Source organism: Pygocentrus nattereri, chromosome 18, assembly GCF_015220715.1.
Source record: "Pygocentrus nattereri isolate fPygNat1 chromosome 18, fPygNat1.pri, whole genome shotgun sequence".
Lineage (NCBI taxonomy): Eukaryota > Metazoa > Chordata > Actinopteri > Characiformes > Serrasalmidae > Pygocentrus > Pygocentrus nattereri.
In genome coordinates, this window is record NC_051228.1 from 36,271,431 (window position 1) to 36,295,161 (window position 23,731).

The following is a 23,731-nucleotide window of genomic DNA, read 5'->3' on the forward strand; positions in this document are numbered from 1 at the left end:
ACTTAACTTTCCTAATGTTCTTTTCTGCGCTGAGAAGGAAGAATAATAGGAAAAGGTTAAGTCCATAAATATGACACTGGGGCTGTTTTCCCACTCAGATAAAGTCTTGCGAAAATGAGAAATTATAAATCCCTTCAATCCGCAGCCCTCTATTACCAGCAGGTAAGCCAATGCCGCTCCCAGGGTCTCACTAAACTGAAAAAAGCTGCGGTAAATTTAGAGAAATTCTTCCTTTAATTCAGCAGGTTGCTGTGAAAAATAGGTGCATTCTTGCAGATATAGCTCAAGTTACATGATGAAGAGATGAAAATGCTGGATTTTACAGTAATTAGCCATTATGTTCAGCACATTTAAGGAGTGCGACTGTTAATTAGTGCAGTTTTGAGCAGCCTGTCTTTGAATATTGTAGCACTGGGAGTGAAGCTTCCCAGCATCTTCTGCAGTTTTCCTAGTTTCCTAAGTCAATTCTAGCCTTCATAACTTCAGAACGGTTCAAGATACAAACATAAGCCACATATCAGGACATTCAGACCAGCCCCTAACTAGCAAGCATGACGTCATCGAGCTGTGACACCAGCATCAGTGATGGAAAATCTTGGAACTTGGAAAATCACCTAAAATCCTGATATTATTGTTCTGCTGTTTGACCTTCATATTCCAACAAAGGGTTAAAACAGCAACATGATTCACCATCAGGTCTCTGATCAGACTCCGCCTCACCATCCAGAGTGATTTCATCCACCTGTGACTGTCCATCATCCAGAGATCAGCTCCAAAATCACCCAAACCCCACTCTCTACTGTTATATTACATCTCTGCGTATAGCCTTCATTTTATAAAGAAAGGGCTTTCAGTTTACATCAATTTTGAGTATTAAAACTATCTGATATTAAATATGCAGCTCGTTTTGCAATTAAAAATAAAGCCTGTCTTACTGAGAATCCGAGTTTTAGCACCCAGCCTGAATCCAAGAGGACAGAAAAATCAATAAAAATCATGTCATTGTTTATTTTTACTCATAATAATGAAGACACTCCAGAATAACAATTTCTGAATAGATAACTACGACTGCACTTGTTTTCAAGATCTCTTGAAAATCTTTTAATTTAAAAAATAGATTTAGAATTTGGAAAAATGACCCAAATTCACAAATATTCATAAACAAAAAGTTTCTGTCAACATTTACATGCCAAAAGATGGTACATCTGAGCAGCCCAGGGTCTCCTGAAAATAACAACATATGTTATTGTAATAATATATGTTATATAATATATATAATAACATATGGCATGTGTGACTGTCACATGTAAATACTTTATAATTGCAATTGTAATTGTAACTCACCCCAAAAATATGTAAAAAATTATTTGAAATTTTTGTTTTTTAAGGATTTAAAAAAACTTTTATTTTTAATTTTAATATGGGTCCATTGTTTAATCCATGAATATGTTTTATGTTTCAGTTAATTCAAATAAACTAGACACTGAGTTATTGCTAGCTTCACGATCTGGCATGTAACTGTCATAATGTCTTGTGTCTGATGTGTGCTTGAATTACTCTGCCTTGTAATGACTAATTATGAATAATGTCCAATTACCATAATTAACTGTCATCCAATCTGAAAACAAGTCCCACTCTGGCCTGGTTAGTAACTGTAATTGAGTCAAAGGCAGCTTTTCTTCACAAATATACTTGTGTGGAAGTAAAAGGATCATAAATAAAATCCACCAAATTTTTACTTAAGAACATATAAGTGAGCAAATATTACTCATACGTACTTATCTCTGGAAATATTGCATTTATCAAGACTTTTCTGGTTTACAGAATCCAAATCCAGCTAATGAGGATCTTGATAGCTTGATAACTGTTTAGATTTCAAGTCTTTGCCATTAATATTAAATCAATACTAGTTACAGTGGATTTTCACTGAGTTTTTCTCTTATCCAAGGTCATCCGGAAAGGTGAGGTGAGCTGCTGCTGGACCTGCACTCCTTGCAAAGAGAACGAGTATGTGTTTGACGAGTACACGTGCCGAGCCTGTGAGTTAGGATCCTGGCCAACCGACGATCTCACAGGTGAGTCAACATCTTGCGCCAGACAGCATGACCTACAGCAGGAGTTCCAGTTTAGAGCGGCCGTAGCCAAAGGTGGGCAGATTCGCCCAAACATAAAGCCTAGTAAAGATACTGCTCTTCAATGAAATAAAGATCAGGAGGGAAAAGAAAGGTTCATGTCAAAAACAGTTCAGGTGCTGAACCCTCAGAACACAATGAAACTCAACCCATAAACCACATCTTTGAGTTAAAGTAGAGACACCCAGGGTAAAATATTCCTCCAGTAAAAGTAGAAGTTCCTCCCTTTAGACCTCCACTTGAGTAAAAGTACTAAAGTATTTACCTTCAAATGTACTTAAGTATAAAGTAAAAGTACTAAAAGAGTAATTCTGGCTCTGATGTCCTGTTATCATTTTTATAACCAGACTGGCTTCATGAACTCATTTCAGGTGAAAGTCCTCCAGCGTCTCTCTTGGTAAACCAGTCTTTTAATAGAACGTCATTAATTAGTGACGCCGACGTCTATTAAAATGATCAGAAGCACAAAACACTGAAGGTAAACAGTTTCCATCAGGGAGAACCGAGTGGCTCTGAAATCACTTTTTACACACAAGCAAAGTTTCAGTTTCAGATTTATTTACAACTTAGTTCCAAGTTTAAGTTGAATAAAAACTGGCTTTAAACTCAGGATCACAGATGAGCTCCTTTACTATGTTGATCTGTAGGCGTCTGTTCATAAACATAAACCAGCCCAAACTCATTTACTATAAAATGAAATGGTGTTTGTAGAAATTCAGAAAAAAGCCGCGTCGGTCTCGACTGCATATGTGGACATATTTCTATATTGAGCTCTATTTACACAAAGTTAGGTTAGTTCATCATTTATGTTGAACAGACTCTCCCAAAGTTTTACGCTGCTGCGCTGACGTTGAACCGCGTGCTGCACTGGGTCGGTATGACCAACAGGTCAAAACCAGCTCTAAACAAAGTGACCGCTGGGCCCTGATTGGTGCTCTGGCTTTGCGCTTATTTCGTTTTGACATGTTACGTTTTTATACACACAGAAACCAAAAGGAACGACAGATTTCTCAAAATGTAGGAGGAAAAAGTCGGATATTAGACTCTGAAATGTAGTGGAGTGAAAGGAGAAAGTCGCCCAGAAATGGAGAAACTTCAGTACAGATACACCAAAAATACTAAAGTACAGAAACTAATTACATTTACTCAGATACTCAGTTACTGCCCACCACTGGTAAAATGTAACATCTAAAGAAACAGTGTTGATTGTGATCGGTATTATAACATAATTATAATCACATCCAAAGCAGCTTTGAAGAGAAATTGCCAGCTACGGTTAAAAGAAAAAAAAAGAAAAAAGGTAAATAAAAAATCTGAACATTTCATAAATGAGTACAAAGCCTCAAAATTTCAGGCCATCTAATTTCCAGGCAGAAAAAAAAGGAGGCAGAAATTCAACCACGCAAGTAGGTCCCATTTAAAAATCAGTAACCATAAACAAAGGCACTGGATTTCTTTCATCGAGTCCTTGTTAGGTGGTGGGAAACAAGGCAGAAAAAGTAGCAGGAAGTGCGAGATTGGTGTTTCATTGTTGTCCATGATGAAAGTATTTTAAACCAAGAACAAAAGGGAACACAGAACAAGACAACATTAAGACACTGGAACGAACAGAACCAATGGAGAGAGCTGAGAACAAATGCGAGGAAACTAAACTAGAAACTAAACTAGAGCCTGAGAACAAACAATGCCAAGAAAGCTGTAAGACAAACGCAAGGGGACTGTGAATTGGGGAAAATGATTGAATCAGCCAGAAATGAACCCAACACCATTCGTCAAACTAAACGGGCTGTGAAAAGCTTTACAGACCAGCTGGAACAAAACAACATTAATACAGATCTGGAGAAACTGACAAAACTGAGCTGAACCTGATATTGGGTCAGTTTTATGGCTCAGTCTGTTCCTCCAAAGGCGGGGCTTACAGCAGACTGAGCAGCGAGTGGGCGGAGCTCGTTACTCTGACGTAGCAACAAGCTGCTCGTTAAGGAGCTATAATTAGGAGGAAGGAACTGAACATTAAAACATATTAAAGCCACGTTCACGGCCAGTTTATTCATTTCTTACTGTATTTATTTAACTGCTGTATTAAAGCAGTAGAAACGCCGAGGAGGGAGTTATCACCAACAACATCACGGCTGTGATGATCTACGGCCACCAGATCACAGCCTTGGTGTTATTTTGTGATAACACACTCCCTCTCGGGTTCTATTGCTTAAATACACACCTGCCTACAGTGTTAGTGATGCCCACACGTCAACATTTATAAAAAGCAGAAATTAGAACTAGACCCAGCTGGAATAGCAGAGAAATATAATATTTATTTCTACAGGGCTACAAATGCAGTAAAATAAACAGAATGCATATATTTCAGCACTGTAGGCCAGCGTTCCTTCTGCTCCTCAGGAGTACAATAAATACACTATCACATATCAGTTTGAAATATTTAATCATCTGTAGGAGAAACAGAAATGACAAACAGCTGAACTTTTAGTGCCTCGTGATTGAACCGCATACCGTAAAATGTGGTTCAATGAGGTCTGAAACAGGAGTATGAGTACTAGCCTCGGATCAGTTGGTGTCATATCCTCATAAACAGAGCCAGGGCTACTAGGATAAACACTCTAACACTGAGATCTTTGATGCAGATGGGCTCTGATATAAGTCTCCATGTATCTGGGTCAGAGAGACCCACAGCAGACCCACTTCTCCTCCTTCAAAGCTGCATTTTGAGACCACACTAGCTAAATGCCAGAAACAGAGATTTGGACTTGGCGGTGGTCCTTGTCAGAAAGTTCCAGAACAGCTGCCATGGCTAAGCTCTAAAGCAGTGGCCTCTCAGCATGCAGCAGCTCGTGGGGGGGTAGAGTGGGTCTTAGGTCCGTGGAGTTTGTCTTGACAGTCCCGAAGGTAGTGTCCATTACACCTGGACTGAGACGACACTAAATTCCCAAACTGTCGTCACCACTGAGCAGCTTTTCAGTCGGCAGCTGTGACAGAAGAACAGCTAAACAACCTGGAATCAGCCATGCGGGGGGGCTAGAGTGGTTCTTCAGTCCATGGAGTTGCTTACCTTGACAGTCCTGAAGGTAGTGTCATGTGCTCTTCAGTACCTTCGGGATCCATTGCAGCTGCACTATGGAATCAAACAGACTATATTCTGATGGACTCCAGCTTAGCTCACAGTGGTCTAGTACCCATGAATCACGTGTGGGTAGTCAGTCATATTATTTAACAGAAAGAAATATCGTAATATAAATATTCCTCTAGTAAAAGTAGAAGTTCCTCCCTTTAGACCTCCACTTGAGTAAAAGTACTAAAGTATTTCCCTTCAAATGTACTTAAGTATAAAGTAAAAGTACTAAAAGAGTAATTCTGGCTATAAAGTCCTGTTATCATTTTTATAACCAGACTGGCTTCATGAACTCATTTCAGGTGAAAGTCCTCCAGCGTCTCTCTTGGTAAACCAGTCTTTTAATAGAACGTCATTAATTAGTGACGCTGACGTCTATTAAAATGATCAGAAGCACAAAACACTGAAGGTAAACAGTTTCCATCAGGGAGAACCGAGTGGCTCTGAAATCACTTTTTACACACAAGCAAAGTTTCAGTTTCAGATTTATTTACAACTTAGTTCCAAGTTTAAGTTGAATAAAAACTGGCTTTAAACTCAGGATCACAGATGAGCTCCTTTACTATGTTGATCTGTAGGCGTCTGTTCATAAACATAAACCAGCCCAAACTCATTTACTATAAAATGAAATGGTGTTTGTAGAAATTCAGAAAAAAGCCGCGTCAGTCTCGACTGCATATGTGGACATATTTCTATATTGAGCTCTATTTACACAAAGTTAGGTTAGTTCATCATTTATGTTGAACAGACTCTCCCAAAGTTTTACGCTGCTGTGCTGACGTTGAACCGCGTGCTGCACTGGGTCGGTATGACCAACAGGTCAAAACCAGCTCTAAACAAAGTGACCGCTGGGCCCTGATTGGTGCTCTGGCTTTGCGCTTCTTTCGTTTTGACATGTTACGTTTTTATACACAGAAACCAAAAGGAACGACAGATTTCTCAAAATGTAGGAGGAGAAAGTCGGATATTAGACTCTGAAATGTAGTGGAGTGAAAGGAAAAAGTCCAGAACGGAGAAACTTCAGTACAGATACACCAAAAATACTAAAGTACAGAAACTAATTACATTTACTCAGTTACTCAGTTACTGTCCACCACTGGGTTTAAGAGTTAACCCACTAGCAGGCCCAAACTTTTATTACACACTTCTATAACCTCAGAATAGGTCAGCTGGTCTGTTACTAGGTCTGCATTTCAGTCACCTACCGAGCACTCCCTCTATCGCACAGTCCCATCTGGCGTTTTTTCCTCTTGGGCTTCTGGATATGGACAGAAATGGCATTGCTGATGTTGGGATGAATTATTAGGCAGTTGCACCACATGAGACGACGCCCTGCTTCAAAGTTAAAACAACAAATAGTGTCCTAAACATGTATGGACCCAAACTCTGAGCAGCTACACATGTTCCTGAGTGGTGGACTAAGCCATCACCCCAGCAGGAGGTTGTGAGTTTTATCCCCAGCAATGCCATAGCCATCCATAAGTGAGTACCTAAGTGGAAAAAATGGCTAGCTGGGTTGTATGACGCAAGGAGTCCTGGCAAGTGCAGTAATAGAAACTTCTCTTAAAAAATTAAGAACCTTTGGCTCAACTAAGAAGTTGGGTGAACTCGTGATTTAGGGCTTTCACAAATTAGCAGCTCATATTTTTTTGATCCACTGTATCATTTCACTATAAAAAAACCCATCTGCTGTGTGTTATTTACATTTATTTACATTTATTTTTACCATCTGGGTATAATGCTTCTGTTTTTTTTTCTGTCCATATTTCTAATATATTTTTTTCGCAAAGCCCACTGTAGGTAACATTAAAATCACCTTAAACTAAATAAGTATTAAATTCACTTTAATTTTCCCTAACTGTAACCCAGGTTGTAAACCTGTCCTCAACCAATAACCTAATACTTACCCTAACTCTGGTCCTAAACTTAACCCCAGTTCTAACCCTAACCGTAACCCTAACAGAGTGTGGAATCAACTGATAGTCTACTGAGACACCACTATAGATAATCTGTTAGGGGCTACCCAAATGAAGTGGGGCCCCATCTATCTATCTATCTATCTATCTATCTATCTATCTATCTATCTATCTATCTATCTATCTATCTATCTATCTATCTATCTATCTATCTATCTATCCATCTGTCTGACTGTCTATCCATGATTCTTTACAATATATTTGACTTTCTAATGCATTCTGCATATATTAAGCCATTGAAGATGAATATTTAAGTAGCCATTAGCATTGTACTTGATGCCTCGTTCAGGTTCTCCTTCTCTGCATCTCACTCGAATCCTTTGTGCTCTGCATAAAATTGGGAAGCATCAAAAGAAGAGGACATGAATAATCTAACCACGTAGATCATGGCAGCAGCAAGCTAGCAAAGCAGATAGAGTGGCACAGGCAGCTGTTAGTGTTAGCTGGTTACAGATACGGCAACTATGAGACACGTCGTTTCGTTCCGTGGCTCAATTAACTGGCAGACTACCAACCCAGGAAGTTCTACTGATCTGGTGAAATCAAGCATTTACGGTTATGTCATTCTCTTCTCTACCTTATCTGAGGGGTGTGTGGGAGCGAGATCTGGACATGAACACAAGTGATTGGAAATTGATTTGGGAAGGTTTACAGCTCGAGTACGAGCTGGGAAGGGTCGAGCTAGAGTGCGCTCAACATCTCTTCATGAAATTAAGTTTAAGTTTATCAGTAAGACTTATATCGCACCAGTTCACCTCCACCTGCCTTCCCATGGGGGCAGTCATGGGCTGGAGGTTAGGGATCCAGCCTCGTGACCGGAAGGTCGCAGGTTCGATCCCCAGAGCCGACAGCAAATGACTGAGGTGTCATTGAGCAAGACACCTAACCCCCAACTGCTCCCCGGGCGCTGCGGATAGGGCTGCCCACCGCTCCGGGCAAGTGTGCTCACTGCCCCCTAGTGTGTGTGTGTGCTCACTAGTGTGTATGTGGTGTTTCACTTCACGGACGGGTTAAATGCGGAGGTGAAATTTCCCCGTTGTGGGACTAATAAGGGTCAATTAATAAGATCTCAAATGTTTGCTTCTGGTCACGTGACAAGATGCAGTTTTATTGGAAAGGGATCCACCGTGAACTTGAGAAGATACTGACGGTTGATCTCTGGTTGTCCCAAAACACAACAGTGCTTCCATTAAAGCAACTGACCTACAACTTAAATCAGAAAATGTATAAATTCTGGCAAATTTGGCAAATTTTAATATCTTACCCTGAGGCACAGTCCTAAATAGTCCATTTCTTCCTTTTTCTTCTTCCCTCCCTCCTTCACTCTATCATGTCCACTGTTAACCATGAGTATGTATGTCCTAAGCTGACTGCATCTGCGAACCTGACGCAACTAAAATGCTCATTCTAAAAATTGTCGTTCGTCATGATCACGTTTTAAATGGCCGTTTCAAGCATTTTTAACGACCCTTGGACGGGTGCAGTGGTTGCGGGTGAGTTTCAAACAAGTCGCAGGACACTTCAGATTGCGCAACTCAAGTGAAACTTAGTTTAATGCAAGTTTCAAGCAACTATATGAATGTTTCACCTAAATATTTCTTGACCTGTATATATGCTGAAAACCACTTGAATGGGTGCAGATCCTTTGCATTACGCATAGAAGAAGGTTCTTCATGGTCACAGAGATACTTCTTTAAAGAACTATCCATTGAAAAGGTTCTCTGGCGAAACAAAAGTGGTTCTTTTGTGGCACTGATCCAAATAAGGCACCTTCTTAACAGCACACAGCTGCAGGGGAAAGAGAATATCGTTCTGGATACGCACAGGGATCTCTGGCCTAGGCTTACCCTCTGCATTTTCTCCACAGCTTTCAAGCAGGAAATTGTTTTGGCTGGGCTCAAGAAGGCATGCCACAGGCTTAGCAGTGTTATCAGCTTATCACAAACAAATCCATATTCCATAACTTTAACTGAGCGGTTTATGGCAGTTTTTGGAGTACTTTGGGAGTCTCAGCAGATTAAGGCAGTTTTTGTACACCCTCAAGTGAGATTGGTACACAGCCAACAAGCTTCCTAGAATCAACATTTTAAAAAGAGATTAGAGAGAAAACAATGGCTCTGTGTTGTAGAAAGCAAAAACAGCAACATGTAGATGTTTCTATTCAATGCTCAATGGCTTAGACAGATAATGGTGCAAAGAAAAGATGAGCGCAAGGATGAAACACCGGCCCGAGGGGCTGGCACTCTGCCATTAGAGCGCAAGCAAAGACTCAACCAAAGGTGGGAACAAATGTTCGACAACAAACGATCAAGTGCAACTACTTATCCTGATTTAATTTGTGCCAAAAATGGTACTGTGCAAAGGTCAGAGACCATTTCATTCGTTTCATTTCCAGTCAAAATGCTCAATGAGTACAAGTAATTCATTTTTCAGCTTCAGGAAAAATAAACAGAAAGCCTGTCTTTAATAGACACCAGAGGCCTCAACAACGTCATATCACATTTTCAGTATTTAGGGTGTCCGTATTTTGCCTTTATTACAGCTTCTGTTTTTTTCTGATACTTGTTTTCAGTCTCTCTAAGAGATGGACAGGGATAGTTTTGTACCCACCTCTAAAGCTCTGAGAACCCTTAACCGCTGTTAGGGGCACTTTTACTTCTGACAATCCAAGCAGGTCCAGATTACAGTCATCAGTCCAAAACATACTAGACATTCTAGATGTCCAGTTTTAGTGTTCTGGTCAAAATGTTCTTTTCTACACGTCCTTTCAGACCCATAGTGCTGTGTTGTCTTCTCACAGTGGACGGATGGAAAGAAACACCTGTGTATTTTTTTTCAGGTCTGATGCAAAAGTGGGGCTTGATTTTTTTTGTTATCACTCAAAAATGAAAACCTTAAAAATTGTTTATCTGATTGTGACACTTTGGGCAGTGGTGGACAGTAACTGAGTAAATGTAATGAGTTTCTGTACTTTAGTATTTTTGGTGTATCTGTACTGAAGTTTCTCCGTTCTGGACTTTTTCCTTTCACTCCACTACATTTCAGAGTCTAATATCCGACTTTTTCCTCCTACATTTTGAGAAATTTGTCGTTCCTTTTGGTTTCTGTGTGTATAAAAACGTAACATGTCAAAACGAAAGAAGCGCAAAGCCAGAGCACCAATCAGGGCCCAGCGGTCACTTTGTTTAGAGCTGGTTTTGACCTGTTGGTCATACCGACCCAGTGCAGCACGCGGTTCAACGTCAGCGCAGCAGCGTAAAACTTTGGGAGAGTCTGTTCAACATAAATGATGAACTAACCTAACTTTGTGTAAATAGAGCTCAATATAGAAATATGTCCACATATGCAGTCGAGACTGACGCGGCTTTTTTCTGAATTTCTACAAACACCATTTCATTTTATAGTAAATGAGTTTGGGCTGGTTTATGTTTATGAACAGACGCCTACAGATCAACATAGTAAAGGAGCTCATCTGTGATCCTGAGTTTAAAGCCAGTTTTTATTCAACTTAAACTTGGAACTAAGTTGTAAATAAATCTGAAACTGAAACTTTGCTTGTGTGTAAAAAGTGATTTCAGAGCCACTCGGTTCTCCCTGATGGAAACTGTTTACCTTCAGTGTTTTGTGCTTCTGATCATTTTAATAGACGTCAGCGTCACTAATTAATGACGTCCTATTAAAAGACTGGTTTACCAAGAGAGACGCTGGAGGACTTTCACCTGAAATGAGTTCATGAAGCCAGTCTGGTTATAAAAATGATAACAGGACCAGATCAGAGCCAGAATTCCTCTTTTAGTACTTTTACTTTATACTTAAGTACATTTGAAGGGAAATACTTTAGTACTTTTACTCAAGTGGAGGTCTAAAGGGAGGAACTTCTACTTTTACTGGAGGAATATTTTACCCTGGGGGTCTCGACTTTAACTCAAGTACATGATTTGTGTGCTTCATCCACCTCTGACTTTGGGACACGTGCACAGTTGCTAGGAATCCAATTTTTCATATATCGTTTAATAATTTTGTGATCTCCAATCTAATTTTTCATTTTCAGAGCCCTGCTGGTGGACCCACCACATTACTGTTGTTTTAAATCAGTACAGCCAAAACAATTTATGTAAAGCCAGTCAGCAGCTTGTCCATGTTGTCCACCCTCACACACACACACACACACACACACACACACACACACACACACACACACACACACACACACACACACACACACACACACACACACTAACAGCAGGCCATGTAGGAGGAGAACAGAGTGAAGGACACAGCACCTCCACCCCTTTTACTACCCGTGGGTTCAGCCCAGCACCACATGTGTAATAGCACTATTTACAACTGGTGTTGCCAAAAAGCAGCTTTACAGAAAAATCCATTGCCAGTGGTGACAGTGGCTAGGATACACTCCCTAAGAGCAGGAGGAAGAAACCCTTGAGAGGAACCAAGACTCAGAAGTGGAGCCCACCCTCCTCTGATCCGACACCGAATAGCAAACAGCGTTAGTATAAAGTACTACAGTATTATAGTACAAAGGGGGAAAAACAGGTGGGGCAGCGGTTAATTAGATTAGTTTATAATTATGCAGCGACAGCAGCAGCATCTGAGGGTGAGGACTGCACAGCGTTGCACTGAAGATTGTGTTATGTTCTTCCCAGAAAATGAGAAAAAGCCAAAGAAACCTGAGGCTGAAATAATAAAATCACACCATTTTTTCTTTTGGTAAACACTTAGAATGGGTCCCACAGACCTGAACACCACACAAGGGTTAAAAGGTCCATTGGAAATGGACTGGAAACTGAATAAATGGAATGGTGGTCTCGGAATTTGGACATATGATTTATGCTTCCCAAAATTTTGTTGAAATCGAAGCCTGGCAGTGTGAGGGCATCACTATATTTGATTCTCAGTAGGTGGTCCTAGTGGTTTAGTTAAGCTTCCAACTTCCCGTCACCCCAGCCCCTCAGCCCCTTCCAAGCAGAGCCACAATGGGAATCGGTGTCATCCTTTTGTATTTGCTCTTGGCTGATGCAAATCACCCATGCTAAATATATCATCACTGGTTTATGCCAGCTTCTGATGCATAATGTATGGGGCTCGCTTATTTATTTATTTATTTATTTATTTCTCCCTATTGAAGAGTCTCAGGGCTCTGAATATTAACCGGCAATTTTGACATGAATTGTAAAATAAAATGTGATAATAAATGTTCTTTGTGCAGTTGTCAAAGCCACTAGCACAGTGGCCACTAAGCTAGCGTAGTTATGTTTACTTATGACCAATCTTTCCTTTCCTTCAGGGTGTGAACCCATCCCGGTGCATTATCTACAGTGGGGGGACCCTGAGCCCATCGCTGCTGTGGTGTTTGCTTGCCTTGGCCTACTGGCCACCATCTTCGTGATGCTGATCTTCGTGAGGTTCCATGATACGCCTGTGGTGAAGTCTTCCAGTAGGGAGCTTTGCTTCATCATCCTGGCTGGTATCTGCCTGGGCTACCTCTGCACCTTCTGCCTCATCGCCAAGCCCCATGTGGTGTACTGCTACCTGCAGAGACTGGGCATCGGCCTCTCCCCTGCCATGAGCTACTCTGCTCTGGTCACCAAGACCAACCGCATTGCCCGGATCCTGGCTGGCAGCAAGAAGAAGATCTGTACCAAGAAGCCTCGTTTCATGAGTGCCTGTGCCCAGTTGGTGATAGCTTTCATCCTCATCTTCCTCCAGCTGGCCATCATCGTGGCGCTTTTCATCATGGAGCCGCCTCAGGTGATCTACGATTACCCGTCCATCCGTGAGGTACACCTTATCTGCAACACCACCACACTGGGGGTCGTGGCACCACTGGGCTACAACGGGTTGCTCATCCTCAGCTGTACCTTCTACGCGTTCAAGACCCGAAATGTTCCCGCCAACTTCAATGAAGCCAAGTACATCGCCTTCACCATGTACACCACCTGCATCATCTGGCTGGCCTTTGTGCCCATCTACTTCGGCTCCAACTACAAGATCATCACCATGTGCTTTTCGGTCAGTCTCAGTGCCACCACGGCTTTGTGCTGCATGTTTGCACCAAAGGTCTACATCATGCTGGCCAAACCAGAGCGCAATGTGCGTAGCGCCTTCACCACCTCCACAGTAGTGAGGATGCATGTGGGTGATGGCAAGTCCGCCTCAGCTGCTAGCCGCTCCAGCAGCTTGGCTAACCTGTGGAGACGCCGTGGCTCGGGAACAGACAATGTCAGGTCAGTTATTATGCTATAATGTGCTGTTCAGACAAACACAACATCTATTATAGTCTAGCTGTCTATAATTAATTGGACAGAGTCATATTTTTGGGGTATAAACTGCAAAACACTGGATTTGGAAAGAAAGAATGTCTATTAAAGTTAAAGTGTAGAACAGGGGTCACTAATAGGCGGACCACAGTCCGAGTCTGGACCCAGACACTGTCTTATGCCGACCTGGACCTATAACCGATAAACAATGGAGAATTATTTTATGTTGACATGGTTGTCCTATTTAATTGGCGTAACATTTCTAGTCATTATGGTACCACTTTAGCAGCCTGGGAAACTCACTGACCAATCGCATGCATTGTAAATGCTACTCAGCCAATCAGATCTGTGCATTACTGAGTACAAGTACTTTTCTGGACTAAATTACAGACCAGTCAGTAGAGCTTGTCCAATGAAGGTCCTTTTTAGGTAGTATCAGCTATGGTCTGTGATAATAATAATCATAATAATAATAATAATAATGTAGCACTCGTGCCCCCTCTGTAACAATATGTTCTAAATATAGAGGGTGAGGCTAGGGTTCGTTATTTTAGAAGTTTGTTTTAGATTTTTAAAACACAAAATGGTTTACTCAACCAGAGTACTAGAGTACCTTAATAGAAATAAGCTAAGCCAGACCCACGTGTGAAGTGAAAACATTAATTAGCTTTACTGCAACACACAATATAAATGAAACCCCAAAATGTACAGTCCCAGAATACAAAACACAACTGTACACACAGGTAAGTGCTCAACCCCTAAACAAAATAAATAAAAGCAACTCAGTCCGTTAGTACAAAAAAAACATATACATTCGTAAACTCCAAACTTTAAGAACCAGCAACCAAATTATTGAGGGGCCCCCACACACACACACACACACACCTGCACACACACTCCATCCATCCATCCATTTTCTAAGCCGCTTCTCCCTCAGGGTCGCGGGGGGGTGCTGGAGCCTATCCCAGCAGTCTTCGGGCGGAAGGCAGGATGCACCCTGGATGGGTCACCAGTCCATCGCAGGGCAGACAGACACACACTCACACCTAGGGGCAATGTAGCACGTCCAATTGGCCTGACTGCATGTCTTTGGACTGTGGGAGGAAACCAGAGAACCCGGAGGAAACCCACGCAGACACGGGGAGAACATGCAGACTCCACACAGAGAGGACCCTGACCACCCGGCCGGGGAATCGAACCCAGGCCCTCCTCGCTGTGAGGCGCCAGCGCTACCCACCACGCCATCGTGCCGATCTGCCCACGCACGATCTGCACACACACTCAAAAATAAAAAAAGGTTGCAGGCCTGAATAATGCTCGGGTGCGGCGTGGCTACGTGGCTAGCCCCTTCTTAAACTTGAGAGGGTAAACTTACAGTTCAATGGTGGCAGGGACCAGAGCTAGGAAACGGGCAGACGAGGTTCGGCAGCACAGTCAAATCTTCGTCAGAGGTCCCGGTCACAGTGGGGTCTATCTCACCTTGGCTATCGGCCGAACCTGTGGAAGCGCATTTCCATGCACATCAAGGAAAAGGACGAGAGCAACCAGACGGCAATCATCAAGCCCTTCTCCAAAGGCTGCAATGCACCTCCCGACACAGGGGTCAAGCTGTCCTATGACAGGCCTCAGAGTGCCCAGCGTTACCCTGTGCCCTTGAACGACGTCCACACGGCTCAGCTAGCTAGTCTCACTAGCTCCAGCACGCGGCTAAACATAGTGGCTTACTCAAAACGGTTATAAAATACAGAAAACTGCACCAACCCGAGAAAATATATCTCAGAACCAGTTTAAAGCCCCTTAGAAAGTAAATAAAAGGGTGTATACTTGGCTTAACCCCACTTTTACTCCACTTTTCTCGTGGTTTTCCTCGTGTTGCTCTCGCTCCTCCATCAAACCCCTCCCCAAACAATCAGAAAAGGGAGACCTTGACAGACACGGTTATCACACCATCACAATACTTTTACTGCTCTCCAAACATCAAGGACACAGAGTTGCAGTCTATCTAACTGGCTTGTTCTTAAAGTGACCGTATCTAAATACACTGATTGAGACAGTGCAAATAAACTGATTCAAATAGTGCACGGGGCTACAATAATAATCATCATCATCATCATCATCATCATCATCATCATCTCATATGATTATTATAATGATCAATGAGTGACCTGCTAACTAGGACATAACAGTAATAATAATAATCTTACATGATATCCTAATAATATATGATTATATGATATTATTAGGATCTACAGATTAAATATTTAGGTCAACAGATTTATGCCAACGTGACATCATTTGCTTTGAAATTGAAAAATAACATTCTTGTGCAAAATGTTAAAAATTGCTAATTGTTCTGGATATGGCATATCTAGTTCCTCTGCCTCTGCTCAGTCACCCACTGAGCGATCCCTTAAATAAATAACCACATAAATAAATAAATATCACTAAAAATCTGTTTTGTCTTGCCTGCCAAAGGTTTGCTTTTGAGGATGAAAAGTACATTTAGATCATCTCCCCAACTGCGTATATTCTAGAGCACAGCGGAAGAAAAGTCAAATGCCCCCCTCGAACAGGAGGGAAAAGAACCTCAAAGAGCTGAACCAATTACCGTGCCTAAGTGAGATTCCTTCCTGGAGCAAATCAGAGGGATCATGTATGTGGGTTTGAGGGTCCCCAAGAGAAATAGGAGGGGAAAGAGGAAGAGGAGAGAAGTGGAGAATAGTGGTAATGATGGATGTAGTGCTAACTTGAGCTTGGCATTGACAGAGTTCTCTCAGTGAACTATTCAAAACGCCGTACAACCACCAGTGAATCACCATGATGTTTATGCCTGTTCCAACTCTGCTCTAAGGTTATTTTGGGGGTAGATGAGTTTTCGTGAAATATTGCAGATGGTTTGGAGTAATGTGAAAGTGTTGCCCTCTATGAGTGTCACTGTAGCAAACTGTGTAGTGTGAAAGAAGCAGCGTAATCTATGGGTCATACAGTATGAAATGGGATTTAATGGCACATCTTGGTATCTATATGGGCCTGAAGTTCATAGAGTACCTTTTCTTTTCGCAGCTCTAATGGCAAAACGGTTACCTGGGCACAAAACGAGAGAGGCTATCGGCCGAACCTGTGGAAGCGCATTTCCATTCACATCAAGAAAAAGGAGGAGAGCAACCAGACGGCAATCATCAAGCCCTTCTCCAAAGGCTGCGATGCACCTCCCGACACAGGGGTCAAGCTGTCCTATGACAGGCCTCAGAGTGCCCAGCGTTACCCTGTGACCTATCGCCCCCGCACACCTTCTCCCCTGCCCACCGTGTGCCAGCGAGGGTCCATACAGCGCTGCTGTGAGGACGAGGAAGCTGTTAGAGAACAGAAGAGAGAGGAATCTGTCAGAGAGCGGCCACCACCAGTTGTAGCTTTGCCTTCATACCTGACAGAAAGGTCCCAGCGAGCCGGACCTCAACAGACTTCCATCATGGACCAAATCACCAGCGTGGTCAACCGCTTCACGGCCAACATCAGCGAGCTCAACAGCATGATGCTGCCAGCCAGCCCGCCTCCAGGCACGTCCATCAATGTCCCCGGTCCCAGCTCTCCCACCTTCAGGCTGCTCTCACGGGACATCCCTCAGCTTTCCACCACAGTGACCACCTATGCAGAAGTGGTGGCTGCGGCCAATGCCACCCCACGCTCTGCTGTGGGCATCACTGGAGGCATAATCACTGGTGGGAGTAGCCGGGCATCCCCTGCTAGTCTCTCCGACAGCATCTATGACTCTTCATCTGCAGTCAGGACCACAGAGCTGGAGGAGCTGGCTGCACTCACGCCTCCATCCCCATTCAGGGACTCCTCAGTGGGCTCGGCCAGCGACTCCCCCACTTCACCAGACTCTGAGCTGGCTCTGTGCCAGCCCTGCTCCCCAAAGTATGACCGACTGATGCTGCGCAATTACAGCCAGAGCTCTTCCTCGCTGTAAAAACCTCACTTTTCACAGGATTCCGAGTGAATCGCATGCCGCCAAAACGACTCTGGCCCTCCCCTTAAACAAATGGGAGGCTGAGGGCATTTTGAACACTAGTCTGAAGTTTCTTTTGAATCAGATTCAATTTTACACTGTTCCAAAGTCTGTTTGGATCCGAACACTGCTGCAGAACTCGTGAGAACTTGGACAATTCTGACAGAAGGATCAGGGATAAAACAAAGCAAGAGGGAACGCTGCAGGGAATTAGTTGTGTGAGTAGTCGCATTTGAGTCTGAACTCCAAATGTGAGCGAGTCTGGCTTCCTCACAAGAAGGAATGGATGGCATTTGGAATTTGTCCTGTCCTCATTGATGAGAGTGTATAAGTGGAAATACAGAGCTTCAAAAAATTTACATAGATGATTAAAAGTGCTCCTCATCGACTCCTGAATGAAGCGCACCAGACAAGACTAAGGTTGAGGGCTTTTAGCTCACAGACGCCTCTGCATAACTGTGCAAGGAAAATCATGGTGTGAAGCAACTGGGGGCATTCAGTGGAACTTTGGATTCGGATGATATCCTGTGCTTGCCATATAGCCAGTGATTCCAACGATGTCAAACAATTTGTAAGACAACGATTCACATGAAATAATGGAGGCATTTCTCTATTTGTTACTTGTATGTAAAGCTGTTCTGTGGCTACAAAACTTGCACAGTCATCTACATACCACAGTGGCGAACATCAAACGTAGATATTTAGTTAGTAAAGGTAGTGTGGGACCAAACTACTTTCAGTGAGAATGCTTTGTTATTTTGCAAGCGGCACTATTTCACGACAGATACCACTAAAAACAACAGATCTAGTTGTTTAAGGGCAAAAACACACTTTCTGTAAGTATGTGAATGCAAGCTACAAAGTTTTATGTGCATTCTAATATATGTCAAAAAAGCAAGTACAATCTGCATTGCGAGTGTTACAAGAGGTACTATTGCAACAGCAAGGCCTGGCCGAACCGTTAATGTGCTTTCTCCAGTCAACTCTGAAGCCGAGGTTACACTACACAACTTATACCCCAATCGGGGGCAGTCACGGGCAGTTGTGGGCTGGAGGTTAGGGAACCAGCCATGTGACCGGAAGGTTGCCAGTTCGATCCCTTAAGCCAACAGGTGCCCTTGAACAAGACACCCAACTCCCAACTGCTCCCCAGGCGCTGTGGATAGGGCTGCCCACCACTCTGAACAAGTGTGCTCACTGCCCCCTACTGTGTGTGTATGTGGTGTTTCACTGCATGGAGGGTTTAGATAGTGGAAGTGAAATTTCCACATTGTGGGACTAATAAGGGTCACCTAATCTTAATTCATTTTAGCTCCAATTCTCAGTCTGGCTTATCTTTGAGTCAGTCAGAGTCGGCAGTTGGAGAGAGAATCGAGTCGTGTTTGAGCAGCGCAGACTCCGATTTTTGGCCTCCCAATCACGCTTCAGACCTGTCAGAGTTTATCAAACAGGTTTGGTTTTTTGACCCGACTCTGAGGGCAATCTAGTGTAAACTGGTCAGTGACTTAATCTGAATGGATTCCTGCAACAGCCAATGAAAATAGAGAGCGCGAAAGAAGAAAATACAGCAAGCAAGCAAGGAAAATGGCAAAAAGTCACTCACACGTGGAGCGAAGCTTTTTAATGAGCTGAGCTCTGTTTGGACACTTAACTGTTGAGCTGCTGCTTCGTTTAGTGTGTGAGACGCCCAGTCTTTTATAAACTGTTCAGACGTTAAAAGTCGCGTAGTGAAACTAAGGCTTTAGCAGACAAGCAATTAGATGAGCCTCTTGCAGGAATTACTTGCATGCATCATCACCTCTTCACGCTGGTTAAACAGGTAACACAGTTCACACCACTCTACTGTCGAACAACAGTCAGTCCTCTATCGCCCCCTTGAGCAGGGTTTTAAATGCCACTGTAATGTATTGGGTTTGAGCAGAAAGGCTGTGTTTTCCTTTTTTATGTTCTTTGCATTCACATACTTGCCTTGAGTATATTTCCAGCTTAAAACTTCAACATTTCTGTAAATGAATCTATTGAAGCAATGAAGTCTCACATTTGAATGTAAATTACATGCAGTACTCTGCAAAAGTTAGACACCACCCATTTCCAGCCAACGACTAGATTAAGTACAAGTTATTCATTTATTCAGTACTTGAAATTTCAAGCTTTGCTCTTGTTTCAAATCTAAAAAAAAATCCACAGATGTTTATGTCCATTCTTCCACTGTGACACGACTCGGCACTATGGCTCTGAAAGGACGTGTAGCTGTCTAGTGAGAAAATGAAATACTAAAGAGAAGAAGACTTTAAATCAGGACATCTGAGATGTGAAGAAAGCACATATTTTATGGACACACATTGGTCTAAATTTGTAATTTGATTACTTGGATGGTGAGAAGTATTAAATACAACCAAAGACTGAAGTGTGGAGGTGTGGAAACATATCCCCACAGATTTTTTTGCTGGGGGTCTCCAGAAAGAGTGGAAGCTGTAATAAAGGTAAAAGGTGGACATCTTAAACGGGGAAAAATGCTATATTTGGTTTTTGAGGTGTGATTTTCTGATAAATACGGTGTTCATGCAGAGAAAATGAATAACTTGTACTTGTAGTTGATGGAAATGAAATAACTGAAAGGGTACTCTGACTTTTGCGTGGTACTGTAGCTACTTGTGTTGCCTGTACTATGTTTCCATAGTAGTGAAGAATGAAGAATATTTTCATACTTTATTGTCCCTCTGCTTATATGATAGAGGATTTGTCTATACTGAAAATATACACATAACACTATGACCACCACCTTGTTTCTACACTCACCGTCCACTTTATCAGCTCCTCTTACTGTATAGCTGCGCTTTGTAGTTCTACAGTTACAGACTGTAGTCCATCTGTTTCTCTGATACTCTGTTACCCTGTTCTTCAGTGGTCAGGACCCCCATGGACCCTCACAGAGCAGGTACACTGCAGTAACACTGATGTGGTGGTGGTGTGTTAGTGTGTGTTGTGCTAGTCTGAGTGGATCAGACGCAGCAGTGCTGCTGGAGTCTTTAAACACCTCAGTGTCGCTGCTGGACTGAGAATACTCCACCAATCAAAAATATCCAGCGTCCTGTGGGCAGCATCCTGTGACCACTGATGAAGGACTAGAGGATGACCAACACAAACTGTGCAGCAGCAGATGAGCTGTCGTCTCTGACTTTACATCTACAAGGTGGACCGACAAAGTAGGAGTGTCTAATAGAGTGGACAGTGAGTGGACACAGTGTTTAAGAAATCCAGCAGCACTGCTGTCTCATCCACTTGCACCAGCGCAACACACACTAACACACCACCTCCACAGCATCACTGCAGTGCTGAGAATGATCCACCACCCAAATAGTACCTGCTCTGTGAGGGTCTGTGGGGGTCCTGACCACTGAAGAACAGGGTAACAGAGTATCAGAGAAACAGATGGACTACAGTCTGTAATTGTAGAACTACAGAGTGCAGCTATACAGTAAGTGGAGCTGATAAAGTGGACAGCGCGTGTAGAAACAGGGAGGCGGTCAGAATGTTCTGCCTGATCGGTGTAGAAAGACGCCTCTATTGCTCTATTCACTGAACACCCAAACTGTGATTTCTGATATAGCCATCCTGAAGTTGACTTAGTTGCAGTCATGGTTTTAAAAAAATAGTTTGTAAGATTTCAGTGTGTTTTTTTGAGGTTGTATGTGAAGATCTAACGTGATCACTGCTCGTTTACAGTGAATATAGATAAATGTGTGCCAACTACATTAAAGAGAGAAGTAAGGTTTTATATAGGCTCAGTTATTAAGGGTTTCCCAGTAGACTGGTTGCTTGTGCGATGTGCAGTATAACGGAAGCAATACTTATGAATGTAAGGCCTAGTCAGTTAACGCTCACGCTCTCATCTCATTCGCACATGCTTTGCATCTTCTACTCTTTGAGGCATTGTATTTAAAACCATGAAGGTGTGCAATGTTTTTTTTTTTTTTTTTCCGGACAATTGTGTAGTTTCAGCGGTTTGATTACCTCTTGTATGGACACAGAACACAGTATTACTCATATATATTTCAGATGTTCAAAGACAGAACTTCTGTTTGTTATGATATCAGATGGACCAAACCAGATCCGCTTTTAAGACCACACTTTTTTATCTGATTTCAAGCAGTGCTCAGAGTTTCCTACGAATGGATGCACTGTGCATATCTACAACCTTTAGTCGGATGAACAACGTGCAATATTCTTTATTGAATGGATGTACTGTAATGAGGATTTATGTTTGCATGCAGAACAGTGCCAATAGCTGACTCTGTAAGTGCTAACTCTTCTCACCACGACTTTTGTACGTTTTTCTAAACGTCTTTTGCATCTTTTGCTCTTGGCCTTTTTTCAGAGAATGTAGATAACGGCTCTAAGTGTGACGTATTTTTCTACCTGATATTTGTGTTGAATTAGAATTGTAATATAACGACCGTTAGTTTGTTAAGCTTTGTGACGGTGGGATGAATGTAGCTTGTAATAGCATTTCTAATAGTTTCAGATGTTATTTATTGTGATTTTTTTATTCTGTTGCAGTTGTGTTGTGTGATAAAATGAAACGATTTACTGAGTATCATTAAAAACGGACTTAATTGCAATGATTTGAGTTTTTATTCTGCATTTTATTAGGACGATAATGGTTATTTGAACATGGAGAAGTTTAAACGCTGATTCCACTCTTTTATATTCGTCCTATTTCCCTTTTTTTAAACTCTTGACCCCACCAACGCACACACACACACACACACACATGCACTATTGAGCAATGTTGCTTTATTCAATTTCAATTATTCACTATATTTAGTACAGTCAGAAAAATATCAGAGAATTTCTTCTGGTTGGTTTAAAGCTATGAACTTTTGTATAGTTGTACCTTGGATGAACATCTAACAGGACCCTTTCTCGTAGTTTTTAAAAATAATGTATATATTGATTTTAAAAGTTTAAAATCCATAATCCCACAGGAATAAAAGGCAGGATTTCATATTATAAGTGATAAAAACTCACCTGCTATCCATGCAGATTGATTCATTTGAAAAACGCAGATAAGCCCAGAGAACATGCAGATCAGTCCGCCAGATCTGGACATTAAGGGGTTAATACTGCTTTCCGTTGCTTTGAGCTGAACCTAATCCTAAACCTAACTTTAATTTTAGTAAAAGGACAACATTTTTACTTGTCTGATGAAATCTTCATTCTGTGTATTTAAAAACACACACATATATAAGTTACATTTAATATGTAAATGGAGCTTTTATTGTTATCTTAAAATATCAAAAGAAAACATATTTGTAAAATACACATATTTGTTTCTTAAAAGATCAATAAAAGATAAAAAGCAATATATATATATATATATATATATATATTAAGAAAACATTAAAAACATTTTTATTATTTTTATGAGACTTTTCATATTTTTTTCTTAATATATTAAGCTGTAACTTAACTTATTCTAATTCTAATATTCTATTATTATAAAACTTAATTTATTCTAATCATTTTTAAGAAAAGGTTTTTTAATTATATATCATTTTAATAGGTTTTTAAAAATAGATTTTAGTCAATTTAAAGGGGACCTATTATGCTCATTTTCAGGGTCTACTAGATTAGATTTACCTTTAATTTTCCAAAAAAAAAACCCTCTGTCTAAAACGCTGTTAGAGCTCCTGTGTTTTTAAGGCCCACCTCCTGAGTCCAGTGTGCTCTGATTGGTCAGCTTGCCTGCTCTGTTCTGATCAGTCAACCGCCAGAGCAGCGTCCTGCTACAAGTTCTGCCCCCACATCGCTGTGGCTGTTCTTACTATGGCGTCAGTTCTACTGTATCTGTTTGAGTCCAACCCTGAAAGCCAGGTAGGACTAGTAGGTAGACTTGATACACCTTCGCAAACTAAAGCAGGACGTTAGAGTAGAACGTTTTCACTTTGTGGCTGTCTTGCGGGAGAGCAAGAGCAAGAGGCCAATTTTTAGAGGTGCTTGAAGAAGCGTTCTATAGTTATCTCTATTGTTATCTCTATTGTTATCTCTATTGTTATCTCTCATACTTCTTATTCTTCCACACTTTTCTGCGATTAATACAGCCCGAACTGCTGAACGTACAGACTCCTTTCAAACTGCATTTCGAAATGCTGTGACTTGTGCTCTGTATTTTTGGAGCCGATCGGATTGGTAGTTTTTAATAAAAT

At 41.8% G+C, this 23,731-nt stretch overlaps 1 protein-coding gene across 1 annotated transcript in view; it reads left to right on the top strand.

Annotated features, from left to right (window-relative positions):
* The window catches only part of grm5a (glutamate receptor, metabotropic 5a), a 59,356-nt gene extending 38,964 nt beyond the window's left edge, over positions 1-20,392 (top strand). Inside the window, exons 7-9 of the mRNA XM_017691412.2 lie at positions 1,949-2,075; positions 12,541-13,480; positions 16,577-20,392. Coding sequence (XP_017546901.1) covers positions 1,949-2,075; positions 12,541-13,480; positions 16,577-17,483 — 1,974 coding nt within the window. The 3' untranslated portion in view covers positions 17,484-20,392. The remainder of the gene's footprint in view (positions 1-1,948; positions 2,076-12,540; positions 13,481-16,576) is intronic.
* Positions 20,393-23,731: the final 3,339 nt, after the last annotated feature.